Consider the following 17976-nt stretch of genomic DNA (forward strand, 5'->3'; position numbering starts at 1 on the left):
AAAATGCGATGATGGTACGTTCCCAAACACAGCTTTATGGGTCGGTACACAGATTTATGGGTTTGATTATATGGACGCATTCACACCACACCTCAGATTCTTACCTGCAATTACAGTTTCTTTTGGTACCAAGTCATTACTGCTTTGGAACTCAGAACATAGTGATACGAAAGAGAAATGATTATTTGGCTGGATATCAAGCAGCAGAAAGCTTCAAAGGCCATCATTTAACAGGTAACAGACCCGGCAACACTGTATATTTCATTACCGAGGCCTCATTATTCTGTAATTCCTTCCCTGTGGACAAGGTCTGATAACTAATACACTCCAAATGGTCGACAGATAGAGTTTTTCTTTCGCATGTATGTTGAATATTTGTTTGGCAGTTACCATAAAGCTTCTTTCATCACATTCTTACGTGAGCAGTGAAACAGGCAGTTAACCGCTTTGTTATTACTCAGGGGGGAACGCTGGAAATGCGCCCATTATAGACCCACAGGTCATTAAACAGTGACATCAAAGACGCCTGATTCCAATTTACTCTCTATCTTCACTTGCACCAAGCACAACAACATGCGTGCGTCAGAATACACTCGTAACTTCACAAAACCAACACGTAAGCGAAGTAATGAGGCTTTGTGTTGTTTTAATAACTCTCGCTGTTCCATGCCATCGTAGCAGAGTAAACATTGTTTAGATATTTATATGTATATCAAGTGTGCATTCCTGGCTAGTGAAGACATGTGAGGGGGGAGAGAGCCACAAGTCTTATTATGAGATCTACTGAGGAATTATCCTGCCCTCCTCTCGCCATAAAAAAGTCAAAGAGTTGAAGAGAGTCTGATTGCAGCCTCACACCTGCTTTGTGTGCAAATTATAACGTTGAGCTAGTTTGCGCTAGTGCTCATTTCCCTTATTATCTGTGGTAGGTCAAATGGACAGCTGAGAAATGCTTCAGATAAACATCTACATCAATGTACCTTAATGCTGCACTCTCCAAGATGGCAAAGAACTCCTGTGGTTTTGAGATTGCGAAAGCTCACGAGTAATTTCGAACTCAAAAGACATAAAACAGGATAATTGTAAGATATCACGTACATAGCTATTTAATACATAATATTTCAATGTCAGCTAACAAAAAACTGTTTGAGATGTTCATACGAAGTGTTACTGGCAAAGTTGTGTCTATAAGAGAGTAAAAAATTTGCCTTTCGGTCTAAGACAGATTTTTTGATTTGAGTTATTTGTACCATGTCTGTACATGGTGTTCCTCGGTTCCCTGTACTCAGTGTCCTATAATGTGAATGACCCAATGGCCTAAAAAAAGCCCAGTGTTCAAGTAAATATCAAACCTTTATTGCGATATTTCTATTCTCTGCAATTATTCACAAAGTAATTTTCAATATTAAACAACTTCTTATTTATAAAGCCAACTCACTCTCACCATTCACTGTTCACTCTTTTGTAGGGCTGGGTATCGATTCCTGATTAGATCTGATTCAGATTCACAAGCTCGCAATTAGATTAATGTATAAATGTAAATGAGAAATGGTGCAGGAAACACTGGTACAGGGAACATTTTAACTCGGTACATTATAAAAACATAAATACATTTAAAAAAATTAACAACATGCCCCAAACAAAGCAGTGAAGTGAGTAATTCAATGGAATGCTGTTATCTACAGGACGTGAAGTGCTGTACATTTTTACGAAGCCAGTGACATTAAGCACAGATTAATAGATCAATACTGGGATTTTAAGAATGAATCGCAATCAATAAAGAAATCAATAAATAAACAAACAAAAGAAAAACATAATATTTCTACCCTTGTAGACCTACTCTTTTGGTCTTTTGGGAGAATAACCACATGGATCCAACAAGTCCCACCTATACCTGTAAAGAGGATCTCCATCTCCATGAATGTCACCCTGCATTGGACCCCAGCCCGACTGACGCTTTCTGGCAGTGACAAATCTGGCAAAACACTGGGTTTTAGAGTGATTATGTCATTACTCTCTGATTGTATGGGACAAGATGAAAAGAATGTAAGCAAGGGGAGGGAGAGTGACTAATCCTTCTTGAGGTGTCCTCTTTCAGGACCCTTTCTGTGAGGCTTTGTGAGGGACTTATGCGGCCCGCTGCCCCAGTTTTTTCAGGGGGCCGCACCGCCCCTATCGGATGTCCCAGACACAGCGGAGTCAGCCTGGCCTGTGAATGACAGAATCAATGGGCTGGGAAAGAGCTCTGCCAAGGGTCTTTAAATATCTCCCCACCTAACCTTCCCAGGAATTACATCATGGCAGCCTGCCTGTGCTGGGCCACGAAGGGAGGAAGAAGAAGATGATGAGGAGGAGGAGGTAGCGAAGGAGACACGCTGAAGGTACAGCATCAAGAGGTTGACTCGAGGTCAACAGAACTCTTTTAGGGGACTTCACTTCAAATAATTACTTATGTAATGCACTTCAAATAATCATTTGAAATGTAACCCTTTTGTAACATTATAAATGTCTTTACTGACACATTTGATCAAATGTCTTGAAAAAAAGTCTTGAACAGTATACACACACACACACATACACATTGTAAGACGCATCCAGACTGTCACAACATACTTCAGCGATGTGAAAAAACTCAATAAAACAATAACCCTTGTCAACAAACTCACTGAAGCACAGTAGTTATGGTGAGCGGTTGAGAGTGGTTGGCACAGGGGTAGCATAGAGTTATTTGAGAATGCCAACTCTATGGGTGGGCTGAGACAGGAGCTAATTTTCCAATGGAAACCCTGATATCTAAACAATACAGGAGCAATAAACAAATACAGGGTTGGAATAGCAATACATTGACCTTGGTGGAGCCAGAAAATGTCAACGCACTTATGGACGATAATTCAGCTAAAGACAGCACGATATGATATTTTCCAAGGTTTATGCACATAGAAATAAATGGTAATGAGTCCCTGCTTATCGTTATCATCATCTGTAATCTACTGACACCACAAGTCTCAAATAACAAAACAAGCCCTCCTTGCCGATCTGGTGGCGGGCTCTGGTGGAGAACCCCTACCAAGAGGACTAATCGATGCTCTCATCAGACCTTCTGAATGTGCATTCTTCACATAACTCAAGCCTCAATCATCCATTTCACACATTAGAGCCTGTTCTCAGGCTCCTAAATGGCACACACCTGCAATACCGCTCTATTTATCACACTGAATCTCACTCTGTAAAGCTGTCAAGGACTCTAGCTCTCTAGAAACATACATGTTTGAGTCTGTGCCAAGCTAATCAGATAGGTTGTAGCATCTCCATCAAGGGCTTTGGATGAGCTCGCTGTAAGCTTGTTCAAATAGTTTGCAAAGCAGTCTGAGACTTCTGCTCAGGCGCATTTACAAAGTATGATGAGAGACAACTGTGACTGCCAAAAGCATCGGCTTTGCTTTCTGATGAGTGTGCTGACATATTTAACAGAGCATATTAATACACATCATTCTGAGGTATTTTCTCTGCCTAGCTGTTACAGCGTGATTTTGACACACTGTGAGGAATGATTGGTTGCTAAAATGCATAACATTTACACATTTGTCAGATGTTTTTATCCAAATAACTAAAAGTGCATTTAAGGTATATATTTTATCACACTGTGCACTTCCTGGGACTCGTATTGAGCTACAGGAAAACGTAGTGTGCATTAGCCTACCAACTATAAAAAAATAATATATACTACATAATTAGATACATATAAACACTTCTGTTCAACAGTTTGGGGTTGGTAAGATTTTCTCTTATGCACACCAAGGCTGCATTTATTTGATCAAAAATACAGTAAAAACAGAATATATAAAATAACAGTTTTCGATATTTTATATATTTTAAAATGTAATTTATTTCTGTGATATCAAAGCTGAATTTTCAGCATCATTACTCCAGTCTTCAGTGTCACATGATCCTTCAAAAATCACTCTAATATGCTGAAGAAACATTTCTCATCAATAATGAAAACAGTTGTACTGCTTAATGTTCTTTGGAAACTGTGATCATTTTTGGTAACACTTCATTTCACAGTGTCCCTGTTACACATTTTTACATGTAGTTACTATAATAATAACAGTCAATTATGCCTACATGCAACTAACCCTAAACCAAACCTTAACCCAACCCTAATTATATAGTACGTACATGTAGTTAATTACTATTACTTAGAACTTAATTGTATAATTACACTGTAACAAGGACACCTTAAAATAAAGTGTAAACCTAAGATTGTTTGATGAATAGAAAGCTAAAAAGAACAGCATTTATTTGAAATAGAAATCTTTTGTAACATTATACATGTCTTTATTGTCACTTTTGATCAGTTTAATGCAATTTTTAAATCTTAATGACCCCAAACTTTTGAATGGTATACACAATACATTCACATTTTTACTGTCTCTTTTTGGAAATTCATTTATTGATGCAAAAGTAAATGCTTTCTATAATTTTTCATGTGACTTTACTTACTGTATAGCACCCAGTTAGGGTTAGGTTCTCAATAAAACAGAGCCCCAAGACAGTTAAAACACTAGTAACAGTGGCGTCAGCTGTCTGTGTGTTTTTACAGCCTTCAAACTGACTGATTACTGATATCAGATGTTTAAAATGAAGACACATAAAACAAGCCAATTACACAATAAAAAAAAATCAAAAACACAAAGTAAATAGCCATGTGACACCCTGACCCTGTCAGAAATAAATCTGCAAAAATTGTACCTTTGGCTTATACACTGTTGACTGCATATTAGTACTTTAAGATACTAATATGTACCCTTTAATAATAAGCATCTTTTAGGGGTAGACAAGGTAATGTGCACTTTTGAGGATGCCCTCTCAGTAAAAAGCTGTTCAGGGGCCTAAAAAATTTTTAATCATTTTTTATATTTGTTTCTGACATTGATCAAACAACGGTAAAATGACAATACAGTAACAAGAAGTTCTATGTGCAGAGCTAGAAAATGAACAGAGCTTAAATATATGAGAAAAGCAAAGAAAGCATCATATGATATCTACCTTCGTGCTTCCATCCAGCTCCTCGCTGTTGGAAAGAGTGGTGTTGAATGCTTCGGTGTGCTGCGGAGCGAGCTCCTTCGGCTTCTTACGCACCTTCCTGCCCTCGGCCCACCCTAGAAGGATGCACTGGCTCCAGAGCACTGCCGTCACCACAGCTAGCAGCCAGCAACGCATCTTCAGAACACCAGCCAGGAGACCGTGGTTGGGTCAGAAAGCAGACTCTCTCACAGTCTCTCTCTTTGCGGGAAATTCTCAACTTTGAGAAATACAACAAAAAAAAAAACAGCAAGACGTCCCACACGCTTGACCTCACTGGAAGAAAAATACTGTAATAGGCAGGCAAAGCGATTAAGAGACTTGTCCACTCCACCTGATACCTCAGCCTGGTCTTGATCTTCTCATCAACAGCCAGCAGTATGAGACAGGGGCTCAAGCTCCTTTGGCAAAAACAAAGCGAAGCTTACTCGACTATGAAATGTGTCAAGTGTGGAGTAGTCCTGGGAAATGACAGGTCGTCGCTGAGCTGACAGCAAATAAACCCATTAGTGAGATTTTTCACGCTTCCTGCCCCGTGGGGGGTACCAGAGGGCAACTGAAGAAGGTCCCAAGGTAGGGAGGGGGGAGTGGATGGAGATTACTCAGATTCCCTCTCACTTTCTCTTTGGTTCTTTACCTCCGTCTCACTCCTACTGGGATGTGGAGTCTCTGCGGTGATGCAGCGGAGCCGATTCTCTGGTAAGCAATGCTGAGCTCTTGCCCCATCAGTCTTCACATGTGGTTCCTTCTTGAAGCCTAGGTGGGAAAAAAAGGTCCTGAGGGAATTGGAAGTTGGAAATGCTCCAGTTTTTCGTAGCCTTTGGCCTTCTATTGCCTTTTTTATCTTGCAGTGAAAAATCTGTCCCCCTCTGAGGAACTTCAAAGAAGTGAAGCACTTGATGGGACAATCACACCCAAATGCATCAGCCCAGTTCTGCAGGGTGACAAAAAAAAAAACCCCACATGCGCGCTCACCTTAAAGTGCAAGATCTGCGTGGACTTTGTGGTAGGTCTTGCTCACAGTTGTATTTTCACCCTCTCCAGATCTTATGCTGTTGCTCCTGCACTCTCTCACTCTGCTTACAAGAGGGCTCGCAGCAGAGTTTATCACAGCCCCCTCTCTGTCTGTCTCTCTCTCTCTCTCTCTCTCTCTCTCTCTCTCTCTCTCTCTCTCTCTCTCTCTCTCTCTCTCTCTCTCTCTCTCTCTCTCTCTCTCTCTCTCTCTCTCTCTCTCTCTCTCTCTCTCTCTCTCTCTCTCTCTCTCCCTGATTCCCTTGCTTCTCTCTTCCTCATCAGTGAAACTGGCAACCTCAGTGGACTCAGCCCTGTTTTATCTCACTAATGAAATACTCAAGTCTTGAGGGAGAGCTCTTTGGCAGGCAGACTCTAGGGAATGCGTGTTCATGTGTGTAGGTGTAAATCTCTGTGTGTGTGTGTGTGTGTGTGTGTGTGTGTGTGTGTGTGTGTGTGTGTGTGTGTGTGTGTGTGTGTGTGTGTGGTGTCCTACTTTGCAGTAGCTCTGTACATGTGACATTTAGTCTCAGAGAATTCAAACAAGTTGAACAGAACTGCTTTAAGGCACTAGAATGTTTTTTGACCAGCTGACTAGTTATTTGTGTGTTTTAAAGAAGAGCTGAACTGAACATATATATGAATTTACATGGAGTCACCCAAATAGCTCGAAATATGTCCATCTGCATGTACTCATTGAGATGAAAGTGTCAGAAGCAGGTTCAACAGTACAAACAATATTTCCCACTATATGCACACACAAAAACTGCCAAAACCTGGCATTAAAGGTGAGTGTAATTTTTGTGATCATCAATATAACCAAATTCTGTCATTCATCCATCCATTATTTTACTTACTGTTTCACATTAGCACAAAATATATAGGCTAATCATATTATTATAATATATCACACTTGAAATGGTTACATTATGTACATTTTTAACTTAGTGGTTAAAAATACAGTACTTTCTCTCAGCACTGCAACCATACTGGGAGATATCCTACAAATCGTGACGCTCTTCCCCCCTCTGGTGGTTGGAAATAAAGCTGCAGAAATGCATCTTGACAAAACTAAAGAATGTTCAGTCTAGTGTCTTATTTGTATATTATTGTATAATACTCAAATCTATCAAGAAATCAATATGCAAATTGTACTTTATTTTATTAAAAAAATGTAATCCTGCTTGTGATTTTTTTAAATTCAGTGTCACTTCACTGTTCTTACAAATGTGAGCATATGCAGTACCATAATAAAAACAAAGAACCATTGGTGTGTGTGTGTGTGTGTGTGTGTGTGTGTGTGTGTGTGTGTGTGTGTGTGTGTGTGTGTGTGTGTGTGTGTGTGTGTGTGTGTGTGTGTGTGTGTGTGTGTGTGTGTGTGTGTGTGTGTGTGTGTGTGTGTGTGTGTGTGTATAATGTAAGTGATGTGAATTAATTTTGACATCACTGTCTGCGTAAAACAATTTTTGCAAAATGTGTTTTCATCTTAGAATTGAAAGATTATACCAAACAAATACATTCAGTTTACAGTATGTAACAGCATCCAAAATTGTATGAGTTGATATGCAGTGGGAATTAGATGACAGAAATTTGCCTACTGTTCATCTTCTAGATGTTGTAGAGACCCTCTCAATGTCCTTGTCTTACAGATGGTATAATGCCTGAAAAGGTAAAAAGACTGTGTTACTTACAATCAAAAGATTCCTCTCTAAATAATCAAGGGGAATCAGCAAGGAAATTGAGAGGGTCGCTACAACATCTAGAAGATGAACAGTAGGCAACTTTCTGTCATCAAATTCCCACTGCATATCAACTCGTACAAAATCCAATGTCCACTTAACACTAAATACCATCTTTCTCTGGGCAAATGTAGAACACACAGGTATACTTCTCCATCACACGGGAAAAAAGACTCAAGTTGATCTTTGGCACAATATGGGGTCTATCTGCCTGCCCACATTTGATCTGTGTACCAGGTCCAGGACTGTCAGTATGAGATTCATTTATCATGGACCTTAATACACAGAAAGACCAAGGACTTGTCTATAATAATTCTCAATATCCTGTAGGCCTAATGCCTGTAGCCTATGAATATCAGATGATGTCACCAACGTCTCACTGACGTTTTTTTGGCCTTCTATATTTGTAGCCTACCAGTATGGTCCTTCTGGTAAAGCTGCCCGATTAGGGAAGTCTTGCTTGATAAGAAGCCTTGTGAGGACATCAACACACCTGCATCTGATAGTTAAAAACCTGATACCGGACTTTGTTTATAATAAATAAGTTAATGTTTCCAATGTTTATAATAAAAGTTTCTATATTTTGCTGTGACTGAAACAGCCCCCCAATTGTGAGTTTGACATAACATTCCTCAGAAACTAACCCAGTAAGGCTTTCCGATGAGAAGAAAAATAAGAAGATAAACATTCGTATCACTGTATATTTCATACCCATTCATCAGCTGGTACAGTAGATGGCGATATATGCGTTTTCCCTGTCACCTCATGTTACAGAAGAAGAAGATGGCTGCACGATTGCTGAGTCTGACAACGTAGCAATGTTTCTTTCCTGAACGCCTGTTTGGTATCAGTCTGTGTGAAGTCTTGCGGTTGTCAGTTTGTCCTGCGTCTGTTTGCGTGTGTTATCGGAGTCCAGAAAGGGGGGACGTCACTGTCAGGGCCATAAACCGCTCCAGTGACCAGCGTTTGGTCTCGAGTGGCGACGTGTACAGGAACTGCGCGATGAGCTGCACATAAACAGTTCGCTCACGGCGCTTCAAATACATTAGGCCATTGTCTTCTATTCATTCATCTGACATTTGATTTCAGGTAAGGACCTTTTAAACAGACGAGTTGGTAGGTTGTTATGTATTTCCATTCACAAGTAGCATATTCGTTCAGCAGGTGTTGTTAAACATATTTGCTGATTCATATTTAATACTAACTGATAAAACGGTAGCCGACATAACTAACGGGTTAATTTATTAATTGTTTTACTTCTGCCAATGTATCACGACCTTGACTAGTAAAGCATTTGAATTTGATCTCATATTGAGAAAAAAACAGCTGGTTTTAGCAGGTTTTCCAGTCTTTTCCAAGAAAGTGCCCATAATCCCTCTAAAACAAAAAAAAAAACAGCTTAGTCTGATGTTAGATTTGTTTATTATTTCACCAGTACAGTTTCACCTGCACTCTCATTGAATATGTTGAAGTCTTCTTATGCTTGTTTTAATACAATTTTTCTTTTTGTAGGGTTTCATCACCTGTTTATGACATTTATCAGTAAAACCATGTTTAACCGTGGAAAATCTCAGTTTAGCCACCTGGCAGTATTTGTGATGCTGGCTTTGAATGTTCAGGCCAGGCCAGCGAATATATCAGCATTAAAAGACAAACACCCCAGCAACAGTAAGGAGGACAACGAGATCCTTCCACCGGACCATCTGAACGGTGTGAAGATGGAGATGGATGGTCACCTCAATAAAGATTTTCATCAGGAGGTGTTTCTGGGGAAGGAGATGGAGGAGTTTGAGGAGGACTCTGAGCCCAGGAGGAACAGGAAGAAACTCATTGAAATCTTCACCAAGTAGGTGTACAGCTGTGGAAACAGTGACATTTTCCCATGACGTGCTTGTCATTCTAAAGGTATTTGTTGCTTAACTCAATGTGTCGGTTGTTGATTGGATGGAGGCAGAAAGAGGCGTAGAATAAGGAGGTAGAATGATTGGAGTAGTCTGGTATATTTCACCAGAAAAAAAGTGTCATTTTCATCAGAAGATTGAGTTATGATAGTATAATTTAACTAAAAAAAAAGTTTATAAATGAAACATGCATGGATGAATCATTCACAATAAGATCAACAAGATGTATTTAAAAAGTTCATGTCAAAGTCCTGCACGGGTCCTGTTTAGTAAACCCACACCCGGCCCGCACCCACAGTACTTAACAGAACACCTGACCCGTTATCCGACATCAGCACTAATTTATTTCCGTATCTGACCCATTTGACATTAAAGACCGCGACCCGAACTGCAACCACATTAAATCTATTACATCAGGTAGACAAAAAATATTTATTTTCTCATAACACAAGCAATCAAACCAACATTAGGTATTCTGAGTTGGTGCACTTTAAGAAAAATTGACATGCAGCCCAACATGGTATAAATACAAAACGTTTTCCTACATCGAGAACAATCTGCCCATAGAGGCTGTTTGGTTTGTTGTACAGGTGAGATGGCATTACCTGCTCTGGCTTTCCAGCCTGTCGCACCTCATACGGTGCCGTTGGGACAGCTGCAGGGTCATCAGCTGGACACCGCCGTTCATAGATGTTTCGCCCCCAAGACCAGTACATCTCCAGGCGGAACGGAGATGTACTGGTACGGAATTTGTTGTGCATTTTTAATTATGCACATTTGTTCAAATCCCACCATAGGCTATACAGACACTTAGAGATCTCTATAAATGAAAAGAACATAAAGCCAAAGAGGAGCCTTTACTCTCATATAATATCTGTGATATTTTTGCGGATTTACTCTGCATTTAAATGTGGCTGTCTCTCCTGAAACTCTGTAGTGTATACTGTATGCGCGGCAGTTGATCCTCTTAGCAGCATGAAAGATAAAACAAATGTATTCAAATTGTGAATAGATTATATACAGAGAGCAAAAGTGATAACAAAAAATCTTTTTCACTACTTTTTAATTGTCTAATTGTACCTATTGCTGCATCATCAAAACATCATCATCTTATTCTGTTTCTAGGGTGGATTTTAATAAAGACAGGAGCGTCAGTGCTAAAGAAATGCAGCACTGGATCATGGAGAAAACAGAAGAACATTTTCAGGAAGCCGTTAGAGAAAACAAGCTCAGTTTTCGTGCTGTGGACCCTGATCAGGATGGTAGGTGTATATTGTTATTTAGACCTGTGCCCTATTTTTTACAGTCAATGCCTGTGCCATATTGAAATTATATGTTAAACATGTATATAGTTTTTGATTTCCGGAATGATGTTTTGATAACACATATCATCTGGTCTTTACATTTTTGGTGATGTGAAAGAGAAATTTGACCTGAATCTGCTCAATTTGTGCTCTCTCAGGACATGTAACTTGGGATGAATACAGAGTGAAGTTTTTAGCCAGCAAAGGTTTCAATGAAAAAGAAGTGGCTGAGAAGATCAAAAACAATGAAGAACTGAAAGTGGATGAAGAAAGTAAGTTGTAATGTAGAAGGTGTATTTGTCTAGTATGGTATAGTACTCTTAGTTAAGCCATTTCTAATGATATCAATAAAACATGACCTCACCACAGCTCAGGAGGTTTTGGAGAGCTTGAAGGATCGCTGGTTCCAGGCAGATAACCCTCCAGCTGACCAGCTGCTGAATGAAGAGGAGTTCCTCTCGTTCCTGCACCCAGAGCACAGCAAAGGCATGCTCAGATACATGGTCAAGGAGATCGTCCGAGATCTTGGTAAGCAACAATTCATACCCAAAAAATTTCTTGTGATTCTTATTAGAGCTACTTTATAGCGAATTCAAATTGAATCGAATTTGTTTCATAATTTATGAATTTTGCAACATTGAGACCAGTGTTGGCGGAACGCATTACAAGTAACGCGAGAATTGTTACGCGAGTATCAGATTACTTTTTTTAAGTAACGAGTAAAGTAATGCATTACTTTTAAATTCACAACACAATATTTACTTCTTAAAATAAATAATGCAAGTAATCCTTTGTTTTCCCATGTATTGACTGACAGCTCTCCTGTCCCCTTGGTGAGAGAAATCGGGAGTGAGTTGCAGAGGCGTTGTGTGTGTGCTGTGTAAACATGATGGTTATTGTAGTTCTATCTAGAATAGTGAGAAAGCATTTACTTATCTAACTTGCACAAAAACAGATTCAGTATTCCTCAAAATGAATAAAAACAGTAAAATGCAAGCTGTTACACAAACCTCTAATAATTAAAATGGTAAATAATACATCATTTATGTATTGTATTTAATCTCACTTTATTATCTAATGTCTTTGCTTTTGACCTACGATGATCCAATTCAACCATACTAATAAGCAAAAATGACTTTAGTTAAACATCACATTTGTGTTTAATTTTTTGCTTCTATTGCTAAAGTAGGAGTGTGATACACTTTTGGTGTGAAAAGGCCATTATATTGTAATGCATTACTCTGCATACAAAGCAACTAAGTAACGCAGTTATTGACAGCTACACAATATTTGTAACAAATTACTTTTAAAAGTAACTTACCCCAACACCAAGACGGAATTAGATCAACATTGAATATGACACTATTGCTTTGTGTAGAGCTTATTGCTGAATTGAACTCGTTTCATAATTGAAGAAATGTATTGAACTGAACTGAACTGACTTGACAATTGTCTTTTTAGAGCTGCTTTACCGCAGAAATTAAATTTGTCCCATATTTGTCTTTCAAGTTATTTTCCTGGGCCCGTATTCCTAAAGAATCTTAATGTAAAAAGTAGCTCCTAGTGACAAAATTCTAAGAAAATTCTTAGAAATGTGGGCGTTTACTCTTAAAATTAAAGAAAAAATCCTAGTAAAGAAAAAAGTAATTCAGAAAGCATCTTAACCCTTAAAAGAGGTCTTAAGGTCAAAATTGTTAGGAGTATGGATGAGGACTTTTAAGAGGCTTAAGAGTTTCTTTAGCAGAGGAGAAAATGACAGAACGATGAAGAGGGAGAAGAAATGTGATGCAGACAATAGATGACGACAGTGAGTTAATAAGACGCTATAGATGAGATTGTGCAGTGATCATGTTTGTGACTGATCTTATTAGAGAAACGCTAATATCTCCGACACAGCGCAGGAATGCCATAACGCCAGAAATGATCACTACATTAAGATATTTGGCAAATGGGAAAATACAATAAAGCAATAGTGATTTGGGTCTGTGACAACCTTCTGTAAGCAGTGATCACACAAACATTACAGCACTTTCAGAACCTCTTATTGTGTCGGAGTTCATTTAGTTTCCACTGGACATTCCCACCTTGCAGGCTCAAAAAACTGTATTTATGAATATAGCAGGCTTCCCTGGTGCGCACAAGCAGGGGAATGAACCGTTAATAATGTGCGCTATAAGCTCCCACGTCCGCTTCTCGCTCCATGCTGTGACACCCTGCCCGAATTTTCCTTTAAGGACGGCCTAGTGTTCATCCACTAACTCGGCTAACAGTAAACACGGTTCTTCTGACCAGTCAGGCTTTCTCGTCTTTCTTGTTTTTTAATCCATGTTTTCAAAACAAACATTCAAACCACCACTTAAATAGACAGCAATCAGTGTAATTGGAAAGAGTGGAACAATTTTTATCATTCTAAGCCAATCAAATTAACAGCAAGGTAAAAAAAAAGGATTTATATACATAAATATAATGTGTGTGTGTGTGTGTGTGTGTGAGTAAACTCTATACTTAAAATGGCTCTTTTTTTTCCTTCTTGGACAACCAACCAATCACAGTCTTCAAAAGATTGTGTCATACATAGCAACGGGGTCAGCCCCGCCTCCTCACTAAGATGAGAGTTTTTGTCTTTTCCTTACTCAGAGTTGCTCTCAGATCGGTCCCGAATCACTCTTAAGCTAAGACTCCTACGTAAAAGTTTTTAAGCTAAATTAAGAGTTTTCTAAAAGGATTCTTAGATTCTTTAGGAATACGGGCCCAGGTCATTACTTTGAAGCTTTGTTGAAACAATCGGTATAGTATAAAGCTCTATATAAATAAAGAGGACTTGACTTAAGTGTACTCCATGTTTTAAATTCCTAAACAGATCAAGATGGAGATGGAAAGTTGACTCTTGCTGAATTTATCTCCCTCCCCATGGGAACTGTGGAGAATCAGCAGGCCCAAGATATCGATGACGACTGGGTTCGTGAAAGGAAGAAGGAGTTTGAAGACGTCATTGACGCTAACCATGATACGATTGTAACCATGGAAGAGTTGGAGGTTGGTTAACGGATAAGAGCACTTTTTTTAGCGACTAATTTGAATGCATATTTGTCTCTTGCTGATATTCTCTCTGTCCCACAGGAGTACATGGACCCCATGAATGAGTACAATGCTCTGAATGAAGCCAAGCAGATGATTGCTGTGGCGGATGAGAACCAAAACCACAACCTGGAACTAGAAGAGATCCTTAAATACAGCGAGTACTTCACCGGCAGCAAACTCATGGACTATGCCCGTAACGTACATGAGGAGTTCTAAGACCGTCTCCTCAAGTCTTAATGAATAAGAATAGCATGTATATATCCCTATTCCCTAGAGTGTCGCAAGGATGATGTTGGTCCTTGCTTGCTTCCCAGATTGGGATCAATAAGTGCTTTTGGACATGTGTTTGTAACTGTACAAACCTGCGAGCCACAAAACCTTCTCTAATGTTGCAATGTGCAGGTATGACACATTTAATCGGACTCTGCCTTCATAATGTCATGTGATTTCCATATGAGCCCCATAAAGTCCTATATATAATTAATGTTAGACACTTTGTCACTTTCATTATGTTTTTGAGTGTTGATTATTAAGTGAAATGTCTGTATATGAGGATTTGGTGAGGGGAAAGAGCGTTTTAAACTTCCATTGATTAAAAAAATAGATTTAATGTAAATAATTTAGTTAATTGGAGTGCCATAATATATGTTTTGGGTGGGTTGCTTTTGAAAGGGTTTGAGCTTCCTGAGCTACGATGTGATATTTCCAAAGATGACGAGCCAGCAAAATGATTTGGGTGGTAATTTTGTGAAAACTGTAATAGCACTTCTATTTGAAATCATTAAATGCAAAGCAGTCAAAACGTCTTGTAAAGAAATAATATTAAAGGGATAGTTCACCCAAAATGAAAATTTTGTCAAGTTGTTCCAAACCTGTATGAGTTTCTTACTTCCTTTGTACACAAAAGAAGATATTTTGAAGAATGTTGGTAACCCAACATAAAGAAACTCATACAGGTTTGGAACTACTTGAGGGTGTGTACATGACATTTTTTGTGAACTATCCCTTTAATTGAGAGAGCATAGGATAATGAATCCGTGAATATGTGACCCATTTGCATTTTTAAGAACCCTGTTATTCACAGTTTGTTGAAGTCATAAATGTATATAGACTGAATATTATTTTATTACTTTTAAGAATTTATTTTACGCTGTTACCTTAGCAATCTTTCAATTAAATATAGTCAGTATAATAGAGCAGCTTATTCCCTGTTGACATTAATATTTCTCCATTGCACCTGTCTGAGAGTTTGTTAAAAGTAATACAAAGTAATTTAAGTTAAACATAAAGGAAATGCTTTGAGGGGAATTTGATTATTAGAAACTATAATTTACCCTTTTTAAATTGTTATTAAAAATGGAAGGACCATTACATGTATTTTCTGGATTTGAGAATAAAGTTTTATTGAAATACATATTTGCCTTAAAAAAAATAGGCTAATGTGTCTAATGTGTGGCTATCTGTGTATAAATTTGAGCTCAGTTTTGGTGGTAATCCTTTTTGAGCATGTTTTGGTAATAGTATTTTTGGATTCTTTTTTGATATCAACTGAACTCCCATTATGTGTTTTTTCTGGATGTTAAAATATAGCTGCTATAATGTGTTAATCATCTTTATACAGAACATTGACTGATCATTACATTCATAATGTGGAAGTTCCAATTGACTTGCTAAAGTAAAAAAGGCAGAGTGCTGAATGTCATGAAGTTTTTAAATGCATTGTTTTGCATTATATTGAAATATATTTTCATAATATTATTCTGTATTTATGCTACAGTATTCATAACTAATGCATGAAATTACATTACCTTTCAAATTACTTGTGTGAACTGTGAACACTGGTAACACTTGAAATATTTGTTATAGATTAGAGAGGTAAAATTTGGGCTGAAATTTTACTATAAAATGCCGTACAGTAATTGTAGTTCACAGTATTATTTTAGACATATTAAACTTTAATTGGTTACCTTGTATCTTTATTCTTGTATCTTTACTCAATTTCTAGGAAAAATCTTAACAATTTATTTAGACATTCCAATTATTTATTGATACACATGGTGATTATAATGTAAATATATTCTCTTATTTTTTTTAATAGTCGCTCATGTCAAATCACACTCCAGGGAATTCCACTCCATTTACAATTTTTTTCTTTTTTTAATTTGTAAATACAATTAAATGTAGAAACATTTACTTTCACTCAAATATGTTTTGCTAGTTGTAATTCAATAAAATCCGGAGTGTTTTCATTGCTATATTTCTGGACTACAGTACTGGTGTTGCAAAATAGAATAAAAAGTTGCATTTTTATAAGAATAATCTACATCACTCATATGTTCTCACTGACTCATTTGACAATGACTATTTTCTTAGTTTGAGGTGTGACAGTGACTCTTGTCGACATTTGTTTGGTTCAGTTCCTGTTTGGGAAGAAGCAAAGCAGATCACATCCTGTTCAAACCGAGATGGTCAACATTTTTAGAGTTGGTTTAATTGTCAGTTAATAAATTAAATATACTTATGAATGTTCTATACTTTTTTTAGTTTCATTTCTGCACTTCTCTAACTTACACTGTGTAGGCTGCTGTGAATACCACTGGCTCTTATGAAAAATTGCTTAGGTTATTTGAATAAAAGCGCCTTGACTAAAATTGTTTAATCGATTAAAAATAAATATTGAAAAGAATCTTCACGACAAATAGCTATTTTTTTTTTTTTTCACTTCCTGGTTTCTAGTGTAACCACAAGGAGGCAGAAAAGTGTCAAAATTCCTAGAACGTTGGTATGAGCATCACGTGTGCATACAAACTCTACGACCCTAATAAATATTATTACATGTTCTTTACACTTATCTACCGCAAAATCCGATTTACCTCCAGCTATTATTTGTTGTCATCTTAAAATCCATGCACAACAGCAACGATTTTTGCAAGCATTAGGCCTACACAGGCATGCCATTTCCACACTTAATGCATCTAATGAGCATCCAGCTGGCGATCTTTAAATTATTCAAATGAGTGTTTTTTCTCTGTCCAATGAATAAAACTGTCCCAAATGATGAAGTTTTAGCAGAGCCCTACTATAGGGTGTGGCATTTTGTAAAGAGCAGACAGACGGGTTTCAAGTACGGTGGTGGTGGTAGAGAGGCTTTTTTTTTCACTGCTAGTCTGTTATGTAAGGAGGGAGAGTCTTCCCACCTCCCCTCTCTGTTTTTGTTTTTCTCAATGAGCCAGGCTCTCCCTGCGCCTGTCCACTAGGCCCCTTTCCTGGAAACAGAGCCTGGCAGGGGCCACTCAGGGGCAGGTTTGGGGGGGTGGGGGAGAGAGTAATTTGTGGGAGGGGGTCTCCTTCCCCTTCCTGCAAATCACATGGCTCCAGACTTGAGTCTGAGCCTTGCAGAAACCTCAGATTTGGTCAATCTGGGCACAGCTCTCGTTGAGCATATGCGTTCAGGTCACTGGGTGCACGGACTGTAAGTCACTGAGGGTGGGGGGCTCTAGGCAGGATTAAGTAGCTTATATCCTGTTCACTGATTATTGATATGTACAAAGAGCCTGACAACTGAATGAATCCTGAAGATATCTCGGCATGTTGTGATACGATTGACTGTTTTCCACGTATCTTTTTAAAGTCTTTTTACATTTACATTACATTACATTTAATGTTATACTATTAAAATAAACAAATATAAAATTGCTTCCACATTATATTATTTTATTATATTTGTATTATTATAATTATATAATACGTATCACAGGAATACATTTCATTTTAAATAAACTTTTTTTTTTTTTTTTACTTTTTTATCAAAAAAAAATAAAGCTTTGGTCAGTCTTCTTTCAAAAACATCTAAAA

At 38.0% G+C, this 17976-nt stretch overlaps 2 protein-coding genes across 3 annotated transcripts in view; one reads left to right on the forward strand and one right to left on the reverse strand.

Moving 5' to 3' along the window:
* The window catches only part of c1qtnf12 (C1q and TNF related 12), a 32876-nt gene extending 26646 nt beyond the window's left edge, over nt 1–6230 (reverse strand). The window contains exon 1 of one of the 2 annotated variants that reach the window (XM_056267995.1): nt 5050–6230. In XM_056267995.1, coding sequence (XP_056123970.1) covers nt 5050–5223 — 174 coding nt within the window. In that variant the 5' untranslated portion in view covers nt 5224–6230. The remainder of the gene's footprint in view (nt 1–5049) is intronic. The other variant, XM_056267994.1, reaches the window with a different exon arrangement.
* A 2563-nt stretch (nt 6231–8793) lies between these two features.
* sdf4 (stromal cell derived factor 4) lies at nt 8794–14926 on the forward strand. The gene is made up of 7 exons (XM_056267993.1): nt 8794–8924; nt 9348–9681; nt 10862–10998; nt 11199–11312; nt 11410–11568; nt 13901–14076; nt 14161–14926. Exons 2-7 carry the CDS (start codon nt 9365–9367, stop codon nt 14335–14337), a joined length of 1080 nt encoding a protein of 359 aa, XP_056123968.1. The 5' UTR covers nt 8794–8924; nt 9348–9364; the 3' UTR covers nt 14338–14926.
* The last annotated feature ends 3050 nt before the right edge of the window (nt 14927–17976 follow it).

Source organism: Rhinichthys klamathensis, unplaced genomic scaffold, assembly GCF_029890125.1.
Source record: "Rhinichthys klamathensis goyatoka isolate OS25496 unplaced genomic scaffold, OSU_Roscu_1.1 h1tg000269l_1, whole genome shotgun sequence".
Classification (NCBI taxonomy): domain Eukaryota; kingdom Metazoa; phylum Chordata; class Actinopteri; order Cypriniformes; family Leuciscidae; genus Rhinichthys; species Rhinichthys klamathensis.

Bases quoted from the DNA above. Each gene is read 5' to 3' on its own strand.
- sdf4 (XM_056267993.1), top strand. From the start codon at position 9,365: ATGACATTTATCAGTAAAACCATGTTTAACCGTGGAAAATCTCAGTTT. The intron at 10,999-11,198 runs GTAGGTGTATAT...GTGCTCTCTCAG, and splicing joins TGTGGACCCTGATCAGGATG to GACATGTAACTTGGGATGAA. The intron at 11,569-13,900 runs GTAAGCAACAAT...ATTCCTAAACAG, and splicing joins GGAGATCGTCCGAGATCTTG to ATCAAGATGGAGATGGAAAG.